Here is an 18,099-nt window from a genome sequence, read left to right as displayed (position 1 = left end):
ATTGCTCCCCTCCCCCTTCCCAGAGCCCCCTAACTTGTGGCACAGACATCGTGAGCAAACCCTGCACCCAGGACACAGCTCGAGACCTCCATGAACCAACGGAGATTAGGCTGGAGAATGCAGATGTAAAGACACTGAGCCTTTTGAGTTAAAGGAGTTGAATTTCATTAAGCCTTTTGATGTTTACAGAAAAAAAGTCTGTATGTAAAATGATTGCTTAATCAACTTAAACTATATAGGATCCCAACTAAACATGACCATTTATCTTTCATTCATGTAAATGGAGACAGTCTTAAAATGTCTCGTGTCCCACTGTAAAATCACTGAAATGTACAGAATTTGTAAAAACCTCACTCAATGAAAACATCCAGATCTGAAAAACCATTTATACCAATGGACACTTCTGGACATAAAGAGATTAATAATCCCCGTATCTTTCCACCAATCCTAACTCATCTTTGATTTCATCAAACAAATAACACAATGAGAATCAATGGTACGCTTTCATTACATTCTCACAGATATGATCTTAGTACTTCCAACATCATGAAATAGTGTTCATTGTACAGATTAGGAGACTGAGGCCGAGAGAGGTCAAGGTCACGGAGCTCATAGAAGCAGAAATGGCTCTGCCCTCCTTTTCCAAGTCTGAGGGAACATTCCTTGGCACAACAGCTGCTTACCATGAAAGGCTGTTTTCTGGTTTAATTATAAACCCTCCCAAACATGGTTCTAATCCACAGATATTTGTCTGGATTCCATTAATAAAATGACTATGTCATAGTAGTTCCTGAAAAGGCTTATGAACAACAAAGTCACACATCACCCTGTAGTCCAACGAGCATGTATGAGTGCCCGCTTTGAACTAGAAGTGATGCCCCAGCGCTGGCTAAGATTTACACAAGACACATGCTGTTCCAGGCTCTACGCACCCTTCATTAACACCACTGACATTCCTCACTTTGGACAAAGGGTCCATACCGTTCCCTGAAGCCTTCTTCCTCATTACTTGGGACCTCTATGAAAACTTCAGTTTGTAGTGTTTTCTGACAACTGTGTAATCAGCCTCTTTCATTTTATAAACCAATTACATCATAAGAAGACTTTTAAAAAATAAACTGGTATTAATAAATTATTAATAAGTACAATCAGATTTTGTTGATTACATCTTTGACCTTTCTCTCCATGATCAGTTAGCATCATTCCGTAGATACTCAAACCTACTTGAGTAGTAACACAGACAAGAAGAAGAAATCCTGAGAAAGGAGACTGCTTGCTGGCATCCAATATACAGTATGTACAATATAAAATGAGTACAAACTAAATTGTATTTCCTTTCCTTCTGCTTCAAATATCTGTCTGTAAACATTGGCACAATATTTATAGGATCATATTATGTCAGCTGTAATAATATAGAAAAATAATCTCAATTACCATAAACTAGGAAGCTAGGATAACTAGTCTTTCAAATAAATCACCACGTGTCACAATTTGGCATACACCCTGATCCTTATGAATAATTCACATTTTGTGCATTAATAATGCATGTCTTCCTCCTATCGGAATGCTCCCTAACACAGAATGGAGGTCTCCTATCAATTTCCTCAACTGACCTGGTGGAGTAAATCTAAAATTAGAATGGTGTTTTTAGTGCTCCCTTTAAAACGGTAAAAACTCAGCTGGCCCTTAAGGTTATCATAAACATAAAACTCCTATTATTTCTTGCCCTTTGCATGAGTCACTAAGTTAAGTAAGTACCCTAACAGTAGTAGCTCCTGCTGATGAGAATATGTGCATGGCAGAAAAGATCAAAGAAACCTGCACAGGGCTGATAGGGACTGGTAAATTCTGTTACATTTCTTCCTAATTATATATGTATATATTCACAAGAGCTTGGGACATAATTGCTGAAACATGGTAACCAGCAGGGGAAAAAAGCAAGCAAGCTTGCAAAGGGTCAAAACAAATCAGGCAAGAGTTTCTAATAATTACAGATGTTTCCTCTCATCCTCCCTCGCTGGTTAGCACTTTGAAATTTCTTTTCAATTTTCAGTAAAATTATCTAACGCATAAGAAAGTACCAAAACCAAGGCACAGAAAGGTGCTAATGACATGTATTTGCGGGGAAAGAGATTCCGTTTATCACTGTAATATACTCCCAGTGTGGCCACTGAACATCATTGGGGATATGATTTCAGACGTTACTAAAGTAAACTTTCTGCCCCCGCAATGCCAGCATCCAAACACACCCAATAAACAAACAAACAAACAAAACCAGCAACAATATTTGACACAAGAACAAAGGGAAATGAGATAGGTTGGAATCTGGGGAGAAAAAATCATTCCAGTATCCTCTCCGTCCCTGGAGAATTCTTCCCTCATCACTCAATCTCAAAGAGAAGCAAAATGAGTTCTCTCTGAAGTCCTATCAAGGCGGAGCAAAGGGAATGGAGCACAAGAGGAGTTTGAAGAGAGGAGCCATCCCTGTGCCAACCTCGGTCCCCAACAAGTACCCCCAGACCCATTCATTCTTTCTCGTGGTCCACATTTAGGGAGAGCCCGCTCTGCGCCAGGTGTTAGGTTCCACCCCGAAGAATCTTCCAGTGGGCTTCCTGTGTGTATTAGGGCCACAGAAATCCACCAGCCCGGATAAGGACCAGAGGAAACTCCGATTCGGGCATCCACCCCGAGCTGGCCTGGCCCGAGGACCAGCCCACACCGCCGCGGCCCACACCTGGGACAGCGGCGGGTCATGGTCCAGGACCGGACGCCGGAAGAGCCCTTCGGCTGAGCAGCAAATCCTCCCTGCGGTCAGAGGGTCCCCGACCTTGCTGACGGCGAGAGCGCCTGCCCTCCTTCTCAGCCTCGCACGCATCCCCCGGAAAAGTGAAGTTGGCGGCGAGTGGGCAGAGGGGCCCCGGGGGCATCCGGCAGGCTCAGCACCCGCAGCCGGCTTTCGGGGCTCCGACTCCCTTGGCTACCGAGAAATATTTATTTCCAGGCGCTGGGCTCCAGCGGCTCCCGAAGCCGAACACGCGGCCACCGTCAGAAAGCCAAGTCATCCGAGAGATAAAGATAGACCCGTGACACACCGAGCCCCGGCCTGGCAGGGGCAGCCGCAGGCGACGTGGCCGTCGGCCGAGAAGCCGCCGCGCCCTCCGCCCGCCCGCGGCCGCGGACTCTGCCGCCGGCCTCCGGGGATGCGGGCGGAGGATGGAGACAATCGAACGCACCCGGAGAAGCGCAGGCGAGGGGAAAGGCTCGATACTTACCCCCAGGCGTCTGCTCCGGATCCGCACGTACCCTTGCTTCACTATGTCATTAAAATTGGAAGCCATCCTGGACGGCCGGGACCCCCGTCGCCCAGGCGCCCGCGGCCGAAGCGGCTCTGGGGCGGGTTCAGGGCCGGGTCCGGAGCGGACGTGGGGGGAGAAAGTTGACGCGGCGAAGCGGCTCCGGCGGCGGCTCGGCGCGGCTCTAGAAGGCGCGCATCACTTTGTCTGTCCCCCAAACCCCGAAAGTGGGCGGCCGGCTCGCAGCCACTTCGCGGGAGCGCGGGGCGCGCGGCGCGGCGGGGAGAGGCAGGGGCGCCGCCGTCAGCTGACTCATCCGCCGGCCTGCGGGGAGGAGGAGCGGCGGCTGCTCAGGGCTCCAGCCCTGCCTCTTCCAGGGGCCCGGGAGGAGGGGGGAGGGGTGGAGGAGGGGGGAGGGGAGGAGGAGGAGAAGGAGGCAGAGGGGCGCGACGGAGGACCGCGGAGGGGTGGGGTGGCCCCCCCCCCCCGGAGGAGGAGCCGCGCGGGTCCCAGCGCCCGGCCGCGGCCACCCGCGGGCAGACACCCCTTGAGCGCGCCGCACCCCGCCCCTCCTCGCCCGCCCACCTGGCCCGACCCGCTTCCCCTTCCGATCCGCCCCCTCCTCCCGGACCCCGAGCGCGCCCGGCCCGCCCCCGCACCTCGCGGACAGCCTGCCGGGAGCACGCGCCCTCTCCTTTCGCTCCGGTGTTTGGTTTTTGGAGGAGAGGAAATTCCACTTGATCACAGCCACCGCCCACCCCGCCTCTCGGCCCCATCGCTTTCCCGAGAAGGGCTGATTTTCTGTTGAGCGGGTGGCGGTGTTGCCATGGTTTGCCCTGACCTTGGCATAGGCGGGGAGGGATACTGCCCTACCTTGAGCTACAGAGCGAGCTTCCGCCGGTTTCCTTGGCATCCTGGTGATATCATTTGCTACATTTTCCTTGTTTGAGCCTGTCTTTCCCGCCCGAATGTAAGTTTCCCAGGGGCTAACCCTTGGCCTCATTAATATGTGTACCCCCAAAGCCTCGTCCGCGGCAAGTGCTTGATAAAGTCTGGTGCCCGGGAAGGCTCTAAGCCGCACGCACGGATCAACTCACTTAAAATTCCCCTGCACCCATGAGATACGTCCTCCCTTATGTAAATACCAGGCCCATATGTATGCCCCAGTAGCCTAGCAATGGAGCGCACCCTGAAAACCATTAAGCGGTGCTGCCTATAGAGTAAGATGAAGAGGGGGGACAGATTTTGGACTGACTGCCCCAACTGCACGACCCTCCTGAAGCATGCTTGGGTTGATACCCACTGACATGTAAGGGGCACCAGGCTGCTAGACGGGGTCCTAATCCTGTTAAAGGAATAATGAAATAAGTACTATCACGTACATGTCATAATGAGATCCCTACTGTCGCACACATGGAAACTGAAGCTCCAGCAAATTGAGACTTGCCCCAGGTACCGCAGGACAGGGACAGAGGAGGATGTGTGTGACACCAGCTTGGTCCTATAGCCCTTCTGAAAAGCAGAGGTCATGAGGGAGGTGGCTTGCTTCCTTCAAGGAAGATCTTTCTAATTTGCCCTATCTGCAAAGGCACAAAGACACCATCAGAAATAGATAGTTCTTGTTCACAGAAGGGACCAAGCTGAGGTTGGATGACCCTACTCAGAGCTAGGGAGAAGAAAGTTCCTTTACTGAGTGCTGACCACTTTGACCAGATGAGATTTGAAGACCTTTCAAGCTAAGCTTATGTAAATCTTTCCTTTCCGGCCAAGAACACTAGCTTTTAGTCACTTTGGTTTGGTAGGTGTCAGATAAGGAAGAGAATCACCCAAGAATGTGTCATAGGAGGCCTGAGAGTAAGTTGGGACAGTCAAAAGGCAAACATTCCGGGAGGAGAACTCTTTTTATTATCTAATAAATCATTTGCTCTGCCATGGTGCTGTCATTTGCTGTAAATGAAGTTTTAAGTTTCAATCTCTCACCAAAGAAGGACGAAATGATAAAATCATTCGGTGAGTTCTTTTTGAAGGCTTAGAGCTTAAAAAAAATACTGTCCATGGTTGCCACGCCATAGACGTGTTCATGGAAGGTATTTGTCCAACACATCTCTGTACACCAAATCAACCATATCACAGAAACCAAGAATGAAGGAATGGAGGCATAAGGGCCTAGAGGTGAATGGCTCAAGAAAAAAGTAATTACTGACAAAACCAGAAACTGAGAAATACATCTCATGATGATTAATGTTGAATATAATCCATATCCATAAATAATTAAGCCAGACATGAAGAAACTAGAATCAAACTAGAAAATATCAAACTGGTTGGGAAAAGACGGGTGATTTTTTTTTTTTAAACTGCAGGAAGGAACCCAATATATGGTTTTATTGGTATGTTTTTCATTAAATCAAACCCTTAAATGTCACACGATGGACAGTCACTTGTACTTGTCCAAATCGTGTAATACACAACCATGGCAGAAGAGGAAAAGAGGAATTCAGAGATATACAATGTAAGTTGTGCTGATAGACTTGCACAGTGCACAACTCACACCACTATATGCTGGCAAATGGACATACAGTCACACACAATTCAGTTTCACTGGGGAGAAGGGTGACACACACGCACAAATCATTATTTGGGGCACCTGGGTGGCTCAGTTGGTGAACCCTCCTACTCTTGATTTCGGCTCACGTCGTAACCTCGGAGTCCTGAGATCCAGCCACGCATAGGGCTTCGAGCTCAGTGCAGTGTGTTCTTCTCCCTTTGCCCCTCCCCCTGCTCTCTCTTTCTCAAAAACAAATAAATAAATTAGTCATTTTAAAGCTCATTATTTCAATCCCTGTTTTTAACTCATTTCCAACCCTTCAAGCTTATTTGTTTGTTTGCTCAGCATTGAGACTCCCTTCTGCCAACAGTGGTACTCATACTCATTTTGAGTATATTTAATCCCCTGCTCTCCGTCTAAGCCGGGGGACTAAGAGTTGATTGCATTAAAATGAAGTAAGTGTGAGATCAGAATGAATTACATGCAGTAGCACTTTGCTCCTCTTCGGACATCTTGTCGATAAGGAACAAAACCTTGTCACATTGCAGAGCCAGGAATGAACCCACAGTTCCCCCCACTGCACCATTTTCAAAGTGGGAACCCACTCAAGCCTGAAATATGAATGACTCATGCCATCCCCTCTGTATCCCATTCAGCCAATTATTATCATTATTGTTATTATTGTAGGACTCTCCAGGACAGAAAATTACATGCAGAAATCCAGAGGCTTCTGCACTTTTCCAGAATAGATGATGGGCTCCCACGCTTGGCCCAAGGAGGTGTTACTTTCACCAAGTGCCACAAAGTACCAAGGCAGAGGCTGAAATGGCACTCGTCCGATGTCTTTACCAAAAATAGCTTGAGCTTTGGCTCCGTCGCCTGCTGCGAGGCCAGAAACAGACAGCCTTTCCTCTGGCAAGGAGAGACCGTGCTAATGAAAATGATTTGGCTATCACCAAGGAGAGAGCTTGTTTGCTGGGCGGCCAGCTCCCTCTCCACCAGTCCTTACCCAGCCAAGGAAGGGTGACTTGGAAGATGACACAGTAATCAGCTGAGAGAAAACCTGGAAGCAGGTCTGCTTCTGTCTTTCATTGATTCATTGCTTCTGTCCTGCCTTCAAAAAATACTGACCGAGCACCTGCTCTGGGAGGGGTCCGTCCACAATAAGATTACACACACACACACACACACACACACACACACACACACACACACAAGCTTGTCCCCATGCAGCCTGTAGTCCCAGTTGGAGAGAGAAAAAAACAAGCAGATAAACAGTTTAGATAACTATCGGTGACAGTTTAAGGAACAGAAGTGGTATGTTATTGTGGGGGAAGATAATAAACAGCCCTACTTTCAGTAAGAAGGAGTCAGGGAAGGCTTCTCTGAGGAGGTGACATTTAAGCTAAGATGCGAAAGATGGGAAGAAGCTATGGACAACGTTGGGGAAGTGCATTCCAGCTAGAATGAAGAGCCCTTGAGAAAGCCAAAAATGCAGGAAATTTATATATAAAAGATTTATTTATTTACTTATTTGAGAGAGAGAGAGAGCGCGCGCACAGGGGGAGGGGCAGAGGCAGAGGAGAGAATCTCAAGCAGACTCCGTGCTGAACATGGAGCCTGACACAGGACTCGATCTCAGGAATGATCATGACCTGAGCCAAAACCAAGAGTCAGATGCTTGGCTGACTGAGCCACCCAGGTGCCCCAGGAAAGTTGTATTTTTTTTAAATATTATTCTCTCTGATGAATAAAAAATAGATTGGAAGTGGACTGGACACTGGACTGGAAGTGCTAAGACCAAATACAAAAATCTACTTCTAAAGACCTGTACCAAAAATCTTTAAGAAAAGAGAAATGAACCTTCCACTGAAAATATAAATTTATATCAGTTGATACAACTGTTTTGAAGCATAGTGATATCTATCAGAGATTTTAAAACACTTTCATAATTGCTTATCCAGTTCTGGAAATGCATCCAAAGGCACAAAGATTTAGTTACAAGATATCCACAGCAGGATTATTTATGATAATATGGAAAACTATCTTCATATTATCTACACGTATGTTAATATGTCTGCATCTAAACATATATTTTACATGGAAGCAGGTACACACATGTAAGCAAATTTCTGAAGGAACTGGGATCTACCTGGTATGATCTTTTCCCATTAAACTTTGCTTATTGAAAATTTGTTTCTCTAAACCTGAATGAAGTTTCCAGAAGGTCTCTGGCTTTTTTGGCAACTAGGAGGTCATAAAGAGTCATCTCAGTCTAATAGCCGTATAACACTGAATATCATTCGATTTAAGTTTTATCCCTTAACCCAGTTCAGGACTGGGAGGGTAGGGCTAGGAGATGGCTCCTTCACTGGTTTTCTGCTCTGCCCCCTCTTCTGTGTAATAACTATAGGCTTCCATGGAGCTCGGGGTAGGGGGGTGGTGTGGAAGGAAAGGAAAGTTTTGCTTGCTCCAAGTTTTGCCTTGGAGGTGATGCCCTCTGGGCAAAGACATAAAATGTTTGCTCTTTCTGTCAAGAAGCTTTTCTGAGTTCCTTAGAGATGCACCCGCTAAGAACTCTATCTCCAATGTCCTTCTCGGATGGGCTGTGAACACCCCAGAGTCTCAAGCTCCAGGTCCATGTTGGGTTTTTGCCCTTGCAGTTGGTTCTCCTGGTGGATTTATTCTACGATGAGCCCTACCTGGTCAAAGGAAAAACTCTACTCAGTATCATCCATGCCAGTGAATGGTCAGTTCACTCCCAGGGCGGCCACTGCTCTTAGCTCTGCCTCAAGACAAGTCAACCAGCTGACCCCAGGCCTCCACGTTTAGAATATTAAGGATTGGGTCTACCACCAGTCCTTGTGTCCTCTATGCTTCTAGAGACTTATGTCTAGTGATCAAGAGTGATCCACTTGAAAATCACTCCCCTGCTATAGAGTAAGGGGAGAGATCTTCCCTCCTTGTCTCATGGGGAGAAGAAAACCAACTCTCTGCCAAAGAGCCTTCCTTCTTTAAATTCTTGAATCGCAGTGGCTTATTTAGCTGGGGGTGCATGGTCAACGAATGCAGACAAAATGGTTTGCTGCTGTTCTTTTTGCAATTTCTACACAGAGGGTGTAATACTTGGCTTCAGAAACTTTTCTAATGTTCCCTCTACCTCCCCCCACTGGGCTTTTGAGGCTTCTGCTGAAACTGAGTCAACAGGAAGAGTCAACATTTACCATTCTCTTACAAAGCCATACCACAGCCATTAGAATGCACATAAAGGATATTCCCTCTCATTCATTCATCCAGCAACTATCATCTGAGCCAGGCTCCCTAGGCACTGAGGAGCCAGTGAAGCAGACAGGAAAGGACCAGACTGAGCTTGAGGGGGTGGCGAGCCATCAGGAGCACAGACATTTAAAAAAATACTCAAATATGTATCAAATTACGCACAGAGGCAAGTTACATGATGCTGTTTGAGGAAGGACAAAGAGACAGGACCTGACCCCTTTGGGAGATGGGGGGTGGAGAAATTAGAAGCTGGGATAGGAAGGAGAAGGTGCTCTGCTCTGAGGGATGGCAGACAGGGGTCATGTGTCCCAGACAGAAGACCATCTGGAACATCTAGCCCAGAAGGTCGGAGTGACTGGATTTGGAGAATGAAAAGTGGGTATTGGGGAATGAGTCCTGGAAGATAACAGGGTTTCTCGGTGTATTATAGATGATCTACGAAGGAGGGCCTGGTTTCTAAAAAATGGGTTAAAAAAAAAAAAAAAAAAAAAAACTAAGGTCGAATATATCTGCACTAAAATAGTAGTGGTAGTTATTTGTTGTGGGAGTATTGGAGATGTCAACTTTCTCTTGTGTGCCTTTTATTTTTTTTTTAAATAAATAAATCCTAAATACAACTTCTAAAAGTAGGATGACTATTCCTGCACGGGTGGACCTCATGTCTTGCGTTTTATAACCAAGGACACAAAAGCAAAACTAACCTTCTAGTGAACTTGATTTAGAATACCAAAAAAAAGGAGTCTTGTGATCGTTAGGCTCTCCCAGATATTCGAGTTTCTTTTCTGAGGAGAAGAGCCCTCCCCGCTGTAGGTCAGTGCAGAGCTAATCCAGGAAGATCTAGGCCAACGCAGGAAAGAAGACCAAGAGAAGGAAGTAGATGACAAAGACACTTGGCATTCACAGAGCCCCTTTTCAAAACGAAGCATGTATCCAGGGTTGTGGCAAGAAGATCAGAAGGTCAATAGTCCAGAGGTCTTCGCGGGGCTGTTTCCCTAGTTCCCCGAGAGACTCACAACATGATCTGGAGAACAGAGATAAATGGGACCGGCCTCGTTGACGCGGTCCGTTGAAGTCCCCGGATAAAACGTGTGCAGAGGGCAACGTCTTAGGTTCAAAACGCTTTGCCGGTGTTAATTAATCCTCACAGCACTCATGAGCCCTGTCATATTATCCGCATTTCGCAGCCGAGGGACCCGAAGCAGAAAGCCTGAATGACGCGTCCAAAGACACAGAAGCAGCCTGCGTCAGAATGGGGCTCGGCCAGTGACAGCGGTGGCGTCCAAGCAGGCAACATTTTCACCTCACTCATAAAATACAATTCAGTGAATTGTGTCTGGGATGGTTTTATTTTGAAAACATACTTCCTGGGTCGATGAATTGTAAGGCAAGGAAAAAAAAAAAAAGACAGCAACATGGACCAAAAAATATGACAGACAGCTCCACTGGTAAGTTTAAGGACGCCTTGCTTCAGCTGGTGACTGTATTAGCTGCATGCATCAATTCTACTTCTATCTCAATGGTCAGAGCTGAGTCACAGGCCCTTGGCTTTACAAGAAGATGGACAAGCGGGAAAATGGAGGTTGTACTCCGGGAAGCCATGAGTCAGGCTCAGTGCCGGAGTGTCCAGCAAGGGCAGAGGGCTGCTGGCTTGAAGACTGGATCAGAGAAAAAAGCCAGAGTGCACAGAGTGACCCACAAGGAAATGGCTGGGGGTCCCCAGTCATCCCAACATCCTAGCATCTTAACGTGGCTAACCACAGATGCACAGTCTCCCTGACATCTTCCCCCGCTAGTATTTCCTATTTTGTCCGTTAGCATGTTTTTAGCTGAAAATAGCCAAAAGTTCAGCCACCGGAATCTCAGACCAAAGGCATTGACTGCTGTAGTTGACAAAAAATCTCAGAGGCCCTTCGTTTCAAAGTGGACCACCACCTTGTATGTCCTAGTAAGGAAGAAAAGTTGCTGCCGGCCTAGCCGTTCAGATCAACGACCAACCACAACGGGTTCGTAATGGCTTGTTACAGACGTGTAATCGACAGACAGCAGACCACGGTATGTGAAATGTAGAATTTCCTGACATACATGTTCTGACATACGTGTACACTGGCAAAGTCATGCCCATAATTGAGGCAATAAATGTATCTTCCATCCCCCAAAGTATTTTCATGTCCCTTCTGTCTCATATCACCATGCTGTGGTATGAGACAGAAGACATGCTCTGGGGGTAATCATTCTGCCATATATAAATGTATCCAATCAACACTTGTACACCTTAAACTTACTCAACATAATGTGTCAATTATATCTCAATATAGATCGGGAGGGAAAAAATCACATTTTTCTACACCTTTCCCCTCCTCATTTCATGGAGACCTGCACAGTTGATCCATGCAGATCTAAGTCATTAACCTGCTGAATCACAAATGTGATCATTTGACCATAATACATTTTATTTCTCCTTTCTCTACTGATGGACGTCTAAATTATTTCCATTTTATCCCATTACCAGCAATAGGCATGAAATTGTTATGCCTAAAACATGAAAGGAGATGACCACCATAATAAAATCCTTCTTAAAAAAATCTACAATCACTGAAAGTCCTTGACAATATCAAAATTCTTAAACACTAGAGCTGCTTGTGGGCTCTTTATGAATTCAAACACTCAACAGACCTTCTAAGGAACAAGTGCAATAAAAAGTCTGTTTCGCAGAAGCTCTGCAGGGAGAACAACAAACTGAACTAATATATTTTAAATATTTCTTTGATTTCCCTTGTAAGCTTCAAACTCTAACTCTTACATCAGTCCATTTAAATCACTGCAAACATAAAACATAAAACTGATAGCGGCAGGGACACCCAGGACATTGCTTTCGCAGGTTAGCTCAAAGAAGGACTGCACCTGGCCTTCCTCTTGAAGCGACTTCAGGAAGATCACGTTCAGCACCCAGAGACTACAAGCCACACCCCTCCTTGTCCGGCAAGGTCAAACATGCCCGTGGGTCCTCCTGCACCTCCCTGATGTCAGCTACCTCTTGCCCTGCAGGTTCCCCTCTCATCCATAAAGACCTTTCCGTTCCCGAGATATAACATGCTCCCACCTCCACGTCTTAACCTTTCCTTGTTCCTCTCTTCACAAACTCTCCCTTCAGATTTTCACAGGACTGATTCCTTCTTGTTATTATGCCGCAGCTTATGTCACCTCCTCTGAGAAGCCTCTCGTGATCTCTGAATCCCAGTTCACACGCTCCTTCTAACCAAGTCACCCGCCCTCATAAAACCATTTTATTTTTTCAAAATGCGTATGACAAATTGACATTCCCTTGTTGAACGATATGTTACCATGTCTCCCGTCTGTTCCCCACCTTCTACGAAACTGACGAGGAACCTTTCTGACTTGTCCACGATGAGCCTCAGTGCCTCGGGCAAGGCAGGCATCGATGAATGAATGAATGAACGAGGGAATGAGTGAATGAAATTAAAGCAACACAAACAGTGTCTGCAGGCTGTTATTTATCATTTCATGGGATATCATTACCCGAGATACTGAACAAATGGTAGAAACCTCAGACAATGTCTGCCGTGCCTTCACCGCATCTCTTCCTCTGGTGGGAGCCATCTGGAGGTCAACACCATATTGCCTTCAATGAAGGCAGTTAAACATCAGTGGGTAGGACGCAAGATACTCCTGTTCGTAGAGACATTGTACACTTGATAAAGAAGTCTAAGCAAACAAACAGAAACAACCAGCAACTCTGGCCGTTAGAGTCAAAAAGAGTCAGTTTGAAGTCCCACCCCAGTGTTCCCCTAGCCGGACCCTTTCATCACCCAGGAGATAACTGGTCTGCAGACATCTGGGTTGTCGTAACCATGGGGAGAGAGGAGCTACTTGCTTCCAGTAGGCAGAGGCCAGGGAGGCCGTTGAACATCTTACAATGCACAGAACAGCCCCACGCCGGAGAATCACCCAGCCCCAAGTGCCAATACCACCGCTGTTGGGAAACCCTGCTCTAAACAAATGACTTACTCTCCCTTCTATTTCATTTCCTCATCTTCAAATTGGGCATAAATAATACCAACCATCTAGGATTAGGGATGGTTAAGCTTGTGTTGAAGGCTCTGTGTCTGGAGCGTGAGAAGGCAACAAATAAACATTATGTTCACTATGACGTCACATGTTACATTGTCTATCACTTCTCCTTATTAGTTACCGAGGCATGTGGCTCCTTCTAGGTCTGGGTTTTCCTTCTTCTCTTTGATTCTCACTCAGTCCCTAACAGAGGGCCTGGCCCTGAGCTGATGCTTACTTAATGTGGTCTTGATAAATTAAATATTGAATTACCTAAAACATCTTAAATTTTGCTCATATTATACTTTGTCCCTTTCTCTCAAAATCCATTTGGTCACTGTAACCAACCCCTATATGATTAAATATTTAATCAAAATTCAATGTAAATATTTATCAGATATTTATTTGATATACACATATCAAAATCAAAATCAAAATATTTAATCTCAAAATTCATTTGGTCACTCTAATCTGTCCTATATGATTAAATATTTTAGTTTTTTCTTATGAAGCATCTTGCTGGCTGGCTTCTTAAGTCAAAGATTAAATTACAAGACATGGAAATAATGATCTAGACTCTTACCTGTCTTTATTTGGCATATAAACAGAGTGGGTTGAGCGCACTGGCCTTCTTGCTATTTTTCGACAAGACACGCAGATATCTGTCTCAGAGTCTTTGCACTTCTTCTGGCTAGAATGCTCTTCTCTCTGGATATCAACATGAGATCTTAAACTTCCTTCTTTGGTGAAAGTGGGGTCGAACATTACTGTATTTTTGTTAGTGTATTCTAGCTAATGACTTTTTGTCAGTTATTAAGTGTTATAAAAACCTCCTGGCCTACATGCAGAAAAGTGAAATTGGACCATTTCCTTACACCACACATGAAAATAGACTCAAAATGGATGAAGGACCTCAATGTGAGAAAGGAATCCATCAAAATCCTTGAGGAGAACACAGACAGCAACCACTTCGACCTCAGCCACAGCAACGTCTTCTTAGAAACATTACCAAAGGCAAGGAAAGCAAGGGAAAAAATGAACTATTGGGATTGCATCAAGATCAAAAGCTTTTGCACAGCAAAGGAAACAGTTAACAAAGCCAAAAGACAACTGACAGAATGGGAGAAGATATTTGCAAACGACATATCAGATAAAAGGCTAGTGTCCAAAATCTATAAGGAACTTAGCAAACTCAACACCCAAAGAACAAATAATCCAATCAAGACTTAGCAGAAGACATGAACCAACATTTCTGCAAAGATGACATCCAGATGGCCAACAGACACATGAAAAAATGCTCCACATCACTTGGCATCAGGAAAATACAAATCAAAACCACAATGAGATACCACCTCACACCAGTCAGAATGGCTAAAATTAACAAGTCAGGAAATGACAAATGCTGGTGAGGATGCAGAGAAAGAGGAACCTTCCTACACTGTTGGTGGGAATGCAAGCTGGTGCAACCACTCTGGAAAATAGCAAAGAGGTTCCTCAAAAAGTTGAAAATAGAACAACCCTATGACCCAGGATTGCACTACTGGGTATTTACCCTAAAGATAAACGTAGTGATCCAAAGGGGCACGTGCACCTGAATGTTTATAGCAGCAATGTCTACAATAGCCAAACTATGGAAAGAACCTAGATGTCCATCAACAGATGAATGGATAAAGAAGAGGTGGTATATATACACAATGGAATACTATACAGCCATCAAAAGAAATGAAATCTTGCCATTTGCGATGACGTGGATGGAACTAGAGCGTATCATGCTTAGCAAAATAAATCAATCAGAGAAAGACAACTATCATATGATCTCCATGATATGAGAAAGTGGAGATGCAACATGGGGGGTTAGAGGGGTAGGAGAAGAATAAATGAAACAAGATGGGATCGGGAGGGAGACAAACCATAAGTGACTCTTAATCTCACAAAACAAACTGAGGGTTGCTGGGGGGGAGGGGGGAGGGAGAGAGGGGTAGGGTTATGGACATTGGGGAGGGTATGTGCTATGGTGAGTGCTGTGAAGTGTGTAAACCTGGCAATTCACAGACCTGTACCCCTGGGGATAAAAATACATTATATGTTTATAAAAATAAATAAATAAATAAATAAATAAATAAATAAACCTCCTGGCCTGACATCTTTTCTTTTTCTTTATGGTGCCTTTTAATGAATGGAAGTTTTAATTTAAAAAAAAAAAATTTAAGTTTATTGATTATAATTTATATTTACTTTTTAATACATTTTAGTATTTTAGATTAAGTCTTTAATTCATTGTGAATGACTGTGTCATGGAAGACTGGAATCCAATTCGTTTATTTCCACGTGAAACCACCGACGATGTTCCTCTTTCCACATCAATCTGTGGGGTCTCACCTGTCATAGATCCAGTTCCCGCATGTGGGTCAGCTTTTGGATCCTTGATTATATCCTTGTCCCAATGTCCACTCCCTTGTGATCATGGCTGCATATGAATGCTCTTTCCTCATCTAAGAGTGCTCCTTCTTTTGGGGGGCTTTTTGTTTAGTTGCTTTTTGTTTTTGTTTTTGTCCAGGATCCTCTCCTTTTGCTATGCCTTAAATGCTGGTGTTCTTGGGGCGCCTGGGTGGCTCAGTGGTTAAACCTCTGCGTTCAGCTCAGGTCATGATCTCAGCGTCCTGCGATCGAGCCCCTCATCCTCACATCCTCACATGGGGCTCTCTGCTCAGCGGGGAGCCTGCTTCCTCTTCTCTCTCGGCCTGCCTCTCTGCCTACTTATGATCTCTGTCAAATAAATAAAAATAAAATCTTAAAAAAAAAAAAAGATTAAATGCTGGTGCTCTTTGGGAGTCCATAGACTTCTCTCTTATTTCTCATTCTACACAAATTCTTTAGGCTCTTCTTGCCATATGCTTCCCAAATACATGTCCGAACTGCGACCTTGCTCCCAGGTTATACCCAGAGGTATAAAAACAGCGGCGTACAGGCTGAGTCAGAACAGAAGTGCATCAAGCACAAGCCTGGAGCTTTCAACGCCTCCGCTCACCAAACCCCCCGACAACCCAGTGTGGCAGTGACTGCTGTCACCATCCAGTCACCCGTGAGAGAGAGGTGGTGCACAGGTTAAGAGACAGGCTCAAGGTCTCAGTGCTGGTGAGTGGGGGAAGGCAGGCAGGGCACACCGGGGACAGAGCAGGACACACGCTCAGCCAGTCTGTCCCACAGTTTACTGGGGAGTTCTAGCTGGATGTCCCCAGCACTGGTCAAACTCAGAGTGTCCCAGTATGAGCTGTTGTTAGTGGGAATTCTTCAGTGTCCCGGGAGGAACTGAGTGCATGCATTCACTCACTCACACACAGGACACTTGTAGGAAAAAAAAAAATTATCTACGTGTTTTCTTTTAATTTAATTCTGTTAATACTCAATGTTTTGAAACTCACAAATTTAAAAAACCTACTTGCTAAAAAAAAAATGGGTGAAGGGTACAGGGGACCTCTCTGTACTATCTTTGCAACTTCCTGTGAGTCCTTTAAGTATTTCAAAATAACAGTGAAAGAAAAATCTAGTTTTTCCTTTTAACTTGAACTGAAAAGCTTAATATTGTGGGGGAAGCCTGGGTGGTTCAGTCAGTTAAGCGTCTGCCTTTGGCTCAAGTCATGATCCTGGCGTCCTGGGATCAAGTCCTGCATCAGGCTCCCTGCTCAGTGGGAAGCCTGCTTCTCCCTCTCCTTCTGCCGCTCCCCCTGCTTGTGCTCTCTTTCTCTTTCTCTTTGTCAAATAAACAAAATCTTTTGAAAATTAATATTGTGTTTCCTAGTTTCACAGAATTTGATTTTCACTTCTGAAGAGTCTTTGGATGATGTTTTATTTATTTATTTATTTATTTATTTTGAGAGAGAGAGTTTTTTCCTGTGGAGTTATAAAACTTCCAATTGTATAGACCAATGTCTTTCAAATTCTTTAAGTAAATTTTTAAAAACTAAATATGTGGCAAACTGTGGTTCTGCAAGCTAGTACAGCCAATCTGGAAAACAGTATGGAAGTTCCTCAAGAAGTTAAAAATAGAGCTACCCTATGACCCAGCAATTGCACTACTGAGTATTTACCCCAAAGATACAAATGTAGTGATCTGAAGGGTCACTTGCACCCCAATATTTACAGCAGCAATGTCCACAGTTGCCAAACTGTGGAAAGAGCCCAGATGTCCATTAACAGACGAATGGATAAAGATGATGTGGTTTATATGTCCAATGGACTATTACTCAGCCATCAGAAAGGATGAATACCCAACTTTTGCATCAACATGGATGGGACTGGAGGAGATTATGCTGAGTGAGATAAGTCAAATGGAGAAAGACAATTATACGGTCTCACTCCTGTATGGAATATACGTAAGAGAACAGAGGATTTGTAGGGAAGGGAGGGAAAAGAGAACAGGAAGTCATCAGAGAAGGAGAAAAAACCAGGAGAGACTCTTAACTGTAGGAAACAAACTTGGGGGTTGCTGAAGGGCAGGTGAGTGGGGAGAAGTAACGGAGGACGGGCATTAAGGAGCGCACATGATGTGATGCGCTCTGGCTGTTACACAAAACTGATATAATTATTAAACACTACATCTGAAACTAAAGAAGTCAGAAGTTGGCTAGTTGAATTTAAATAAAAATAAAATAAGTAATGTGGTTTTGATTCCGCTGAACCCCTCTATACGCACCTGTCCATCTTCCTGGCTCCCGGGGGGCACGGAACAGAGGAAGGTGTGTCTGCTCAGCGTACACAGGCTGGGATCCCTGTCCTGCTGAGAGTCCGGCTAAGCCCCAAGCCGCTATCCTTATGCTCAGGGTCAGTTTGGGGCTTGCCTATTCTGATGCTGGAGTTTCCTAAAGCCTGGGACACCGACTGATACGTCTCAGTAATACTTTCATTCATCATGAG

General features: G+C 45.1%; 1 protein-coding gene across 3 annotated transcripts in view; it reads right to left on the bottom strand.

The window, feature by feature from the left end:
- The window catches only part of DOK5 (docking protein 5), a 349,205-nt gene that overhangs the window by 147,909 nt on the left and 183,197 nt on the right, over nucleotides 1-18,099 (bottom strand). The window contains exon 1 of one of the 3 annotated variants that reach the window (XM_082745607.1): nucleotides 3,953-4,172. The exons of 1 other annotated variant lie outside the window; for it this stretch is intronic. In XM_082745607.1, the coding sequence (XP_082601733.1) occupies nucleotides 3,953-4,069 (117 nt within the window). In that variant the 5' untranslated portion in view covers nucleotides 4,070-4,172. Of the gene's footprint in view, nucleotides 1-3,272; nucleotides 3,892-3,952; nucleotides 4,173-18,099 lie in introns of those variants that run through there. One more of the 3 variants, XM_082745608.1, reaches the window with a different exon arrangement.

This window comes from Mustela nivalis (assembly GCF_964662115.1).
Source record: "Mustela nivalis genome assembly, chromosome: 8".
In the NCBI taxonomy this organism is placed as follows: domain Eukaryota; kingdom Metazoa; phylum Chordata; class Mammalia; order Carnivora; family Mustelidae; genus Mustela; species Mustela nivalis.
Note: the sequence above shows the minus strand (reverse complement) of the source record. Positions and strands in the feature narration are given on the sequence as shown.